At 41.9% G+C, this 4,010-nt stretch overlaps 1 protein-coding gene across 3 annotated transcripts; it reads right to left on the minus strand.

Moving 5' to 3' along the window:
* Nucleotides 1-526: 526 nt before the first annotated feature.
* On the minus strand, nucleotides 527-2,553 carry LOC135609380 (uncharacterized protein C24B11.05-like). 3 transcript variants are annotated; one of them, XM_065102589.1, is made up of 10 exons: nucleotides 2,380-2,552; nucleotides 2,170-2,207; nucleotides 1,989-2,065; nucleotides 1,845-1,910; nucleotides 1,679-1,776; nucleotides 1,551-1,588; nucleotides 1,379-1,466; nucleotides 1,036-1,311; nucleotides 896-961; nucleotides 527-814 (listed from the first exon to the last, which is right to left on the minus strand). In XM_065102589.1, exons 3-10 carry the CDS (start codon nucleotides 2,047-2,049, stop codon nucleotides 659-661), a joined length of 849 nt encoding a protein of 282 aa, XP_064958661.1. In that variant the 5' UTR covers nucleotides 2,050-2,065; nucleotides 2,170-2,207; nucleotides 2,380-2,552; the 3' UTR covers nucleotides 527-658. The 3 variants fall into 3 exon arrangements, with proteins under 3 accessions (XP_064958661.1, XP_064958666.1, XP_064958653.1); XM_065102594.1 differs by lacking the exon at nucleotides 2,170-2,207 and having other exon boundaries at nucleotides 902-961; nucleotides 2,380-2,553; XM_065102581.1 differs by lacking the exon at nucleotides 2,170-2,207.
* Nucleotides 2,554-4,010: the final 1,457 nt, after the last annotated feature.

Genomic DNA, 4,010 nt, shown 5'->3' on the forward strand with positions numbered 1-4,010 from the left:
ACTTTTCAGATGGCAGGAAACGACGATTCCCACCATCACTGTCTCGTTGATCATGCGCAGTTTATTATACGTTTTGGCTTCTCCCACTAAATCTAGTAGCTTAGTTTTGAGCAATAAAATATATTGTCACAGATCTGATCTTATCGTTGATCTCATACTATTTCTCATTAGGGTAGTACAAGTATAGAATCTAAGCAGTGCTTGAGCTACACACACACACACAAAAAAAGAAATAATAGCATCAAGTCAGACCTTGTGAATTGAATATAGTAAATTAATAGTAAGATGTAATTATAGTAAAACTCAAGGAAGAACTAATAATATACAAGTTATGAGAACTAAGTTAATTATTCAACAAGATATCACTCATGAAACAACTTGATATTTAAGTCTCAAAGACAGAATGAGATGCTAAAAGCTTTGCATATATATCTCAATCTAGCCAGTTGTGTCACTGAACGTTGCTGACCAAGTTGATTTGGAGAAGCAGAAACTATTTCCATGGAGAATTATTTGCAAGTCTGCATGCATCAACATTTCCAGATAAGAAATCTTATTTCTGAACATTGAGTACAACATGTTCCAAGTAGCAGACTGGGTTCATCCATGTCATGCTGATGATCTCTTCTCCTCCTCTACCAGTGACTACATGCAAGAACTAAGCGATGGCAGATGTCTCCAGCCCGATCTTTCCTGAGTGAAGAACAAGCTCTGACTTCTCGCCCTCCTCCCACAGCTCAGGGAATGCCTCCTTCATGTTGTGGATGCTTTCCAGTGCGTGGTCTGCACCTTTGATCCTGCGCGAAGTGCCCACCTGAATCCACAACAAAGCACGAACTCCATTAGCGCTGAATTCAGCAACAAATGAACTCCTGAATTCAGCAACAAGATCTACCAGAACCGTGTGCAAGCCAATGTGTTTCCCTGACTGGATATTGCGAACACTGTCGTCGAAGAACATCTGCAAAAGAATTTGCTCGGGTCAGACCAAATTAAACAAGCACAACAATTTTATCCCGGTCTAAAGAATCTCACTGTTCTTTGTGGATCAATGCCAGCAACTCTGAGAGCATGCTCCATTGCATCCACTGATGGTTTGCACAGAACCGGTGTCTTGGGCAGTTCAACTCCATCAGTCGGATGAGAGAAGTGACCGACAATGTCGAATACTTCAGTTTTGCGTTCTTGATCAGAAGAAGATGGCGGCAAAGGATTAAGTGTCTCGAAGCATATGATTCCCTGGAAGCAGTCTTCGAGGCCGAGCCTTTGGAGGACTTCAGCAGCATGCACCTCATCAGCATTGGTAAATATCTGCATTGGGAACAAGAAGTTGCACTCAATCTGCATCATAATAGGATCCTGCATCGAAGTGACTTACGACTTTGCGAATTGGGAGGCTAAGAAGAAGATGCCTAAGAACAGGATCGGGCTTCAACTTTCCGTAAGGCAATCGTCCATGAACGAAGCTTTTGAGCAAACAAAATCTAGAGTTAGCTACAAGCATTACTTTTTGCCGAAGTCGGTAAAACAAAGAGATTTAGGCTCAAAACCTGTGGTAATCATTATAGTCAAGTTCGTAGCCGATGGCCTGATCAACAACAGATAGAAATACAATCGATATGAGGGCACAGAATTATAATTCAAGTAATGCTCGAAACTAAAGCGAGTTTTTGCGTACTCGTAGTCCAGCCATCGTCGTGCCATAGTTCTTGTAAAGAAGATTACACAAGTCTGAAATCTTTCTTTCTTCGATTCCGAGTCTCTCGACCATGTAATCTGAATCATGAAAGGGAAGAGTTATTATACCTCAACAAGGGCTCGGAGGCTACGATGATGATATATACCTCCAATGTTCTTGAGGCACTCAGATGCGACGCCTGAGCTCAAGGGATAGAGCGTGTCATCCAAGTCTGTGTTCAAGAACATAAACTAGTCTTGTAAGCGAAATAAAAACATCGAAACCTTCGTAGGGAAATCCTTAAACATACCGAAGAGAAGACAATCGTATTTGGGACTCTGAACCTGTCTGAATCGGTCCTCATACTCCATCTCGATCGGTTGTAACCTTCACAGGTTACGAAGAACAGTTGAGAAAGGAATTGAGAATCAATCTACTGCAGAATTTTTCATTAAAGTTCATTGTTTTTTGTTCTTCAAATTCATGATTACGTTATAAACAAGTCATCGAAGAACAAAGACGATCATCTCTGCAGCCGATCCAAAGCAGAAACAAAATCGAAATTTTAGCTTCTCGGAATGATGAACCGAAGAGAAAAAGCTGATCTCGATCTAAATTTTTTCTTTTTGCAGATTTGAATTCGCAGGAAGAACAAATCCAACTTTAATCTCTCATCAAAGGCCAGGAAAGGGAGAAGCTACCTGATTCTGACAGAAGACAGAACTGGAACACAATGCAGGGGAGATCAATCGAGAGAAAGAGAAGAGGATAGAAGGATGAAGAGAGAGGCAAAAATTACGATCTTTCTCCCGTTCCACAGGAACAGGGAAATGGATGGGGCTGAGGGCGAGGAAGGGAGAGGGGGAAGAAGAGAGGTCGGGTGGCTTCCATTTAAATAGGCAATAGCATCGGCCCCCACTTTGTGGAAATTATGTCTACCGACCCGCCTGGATTCTTGTCTACCCAGCTGTCGGTATGTTATTGGGTGTCTTCTTGCTTGTGGATCCAGACGAGCAAACGAGATCGAATCTGGCTTCGATACGAGGCCGTCGAGTTGCGGAAGGCGGGTCTGGGGAGATCGGCGGCGTGGCGTGTCCGGCAAGGATCACTTGATGGGGCCCGCTCTGCTTCCTATGATAAGGTACGGAGTAGAGAGGGTACAATGAACACAGGTGGAGAAAGATGTGTTTGTCTTGTAGCGGATTGGATTGGCCTGCGTGACAGTTTAGGGTAAATAAATTAAGACCACGTTTCACTTGTCGACCCAATCATTAGCCAGATGTCAATGTAGTGGTTAAGCCACCGGCAAGGACAATAATTGGGGGGGAAGAGAGATGATGTGATACACGTGGCAAGTTGCGGTTTGCTTGTCGACTATATTTTTTTCCTGCAAGAAAGAAAAAATAAAAAGAAATAGCCACTGAGGCTACCAAAAACATGCGGAGAGAGAGAGAAAAAACACGACAACATCCAATAATGCAGCCAACTTTAACGTTGTTCAATCAAATTAGACGAACGAACGAGATGGACTGTGTCGATGGAACGTACCTTTAGTAGCTTTCCGACGTAGGATGCCCTGCATAGAATTTGCATTCAGGACACAAACAGACAACGAAAACTAATATGAGAGAGAGAGAGAGAGAGAGAGAGAGAGAGAGAGAGAGAGAGGTACAACTTGAACTCTCTTGTCACTCCAGAGTTCTTAGAGTAGAGGGCACAAACACCTTTCATTGCCATCAAACCCACTCGAACTTTGCCATCTAATTCACCAGTTTTCATGGTAACCCAGCTGGAATCTTGCAACCCTAAATCTTTAATTGAGACAGTTGGTGGTATCATATCACTCCAAAACCTGGCCATATGCTACTAAACAACAACTTGCAGCTGTTGATGCACACATGTTGTCATTTCTTTTCTTTAGATAATATGTATGATTAGTACTTGAATCATGATTGTTCTAAGCATATGTCAATCACAACCACTCTGATGTTCTTGATGTGAGATGATACTAATGTCCACAAGTAGAAGTAATCAAGTAGCAGATTGTAAACCAGTCCAAGACACCAAAGGCAAACAAGGTAGACTGGGACTTCCTATCACACTTGCAGTGGAGTATGTTTGACTCTAATTATTTGACTCTAACCCCTATTCAATCATAGAAGTTTGGTCGAGATTTCCAACCAGTAGAACATGAAATGCTGGATTTTAATGTCACTGATGGACTACCTGTTATTTTAAAAGATATTTCAAGATGAGTTTAGGAACTTTAAAGCATAACAATTCTAATTTGACAGTGTAGAGGAACACTCATCCTCAAAGAATCATAAATGGA

This window comes from Musa acuminata, chromosome BXJ1-2 (assembly GCF_036884655.1).
Source record: "Musa acuminata AAA Group cultivar baxijiao chromosome BXJ1-2, Cavendish_Baxijiao_AAA, whole genome shotgun sequence".
NCBI lineage: Eukaryota > Viridiplantae > Streptophyta > Magnoliopsida > Zingiberales > Musaceae > Musa > Musa acuminata.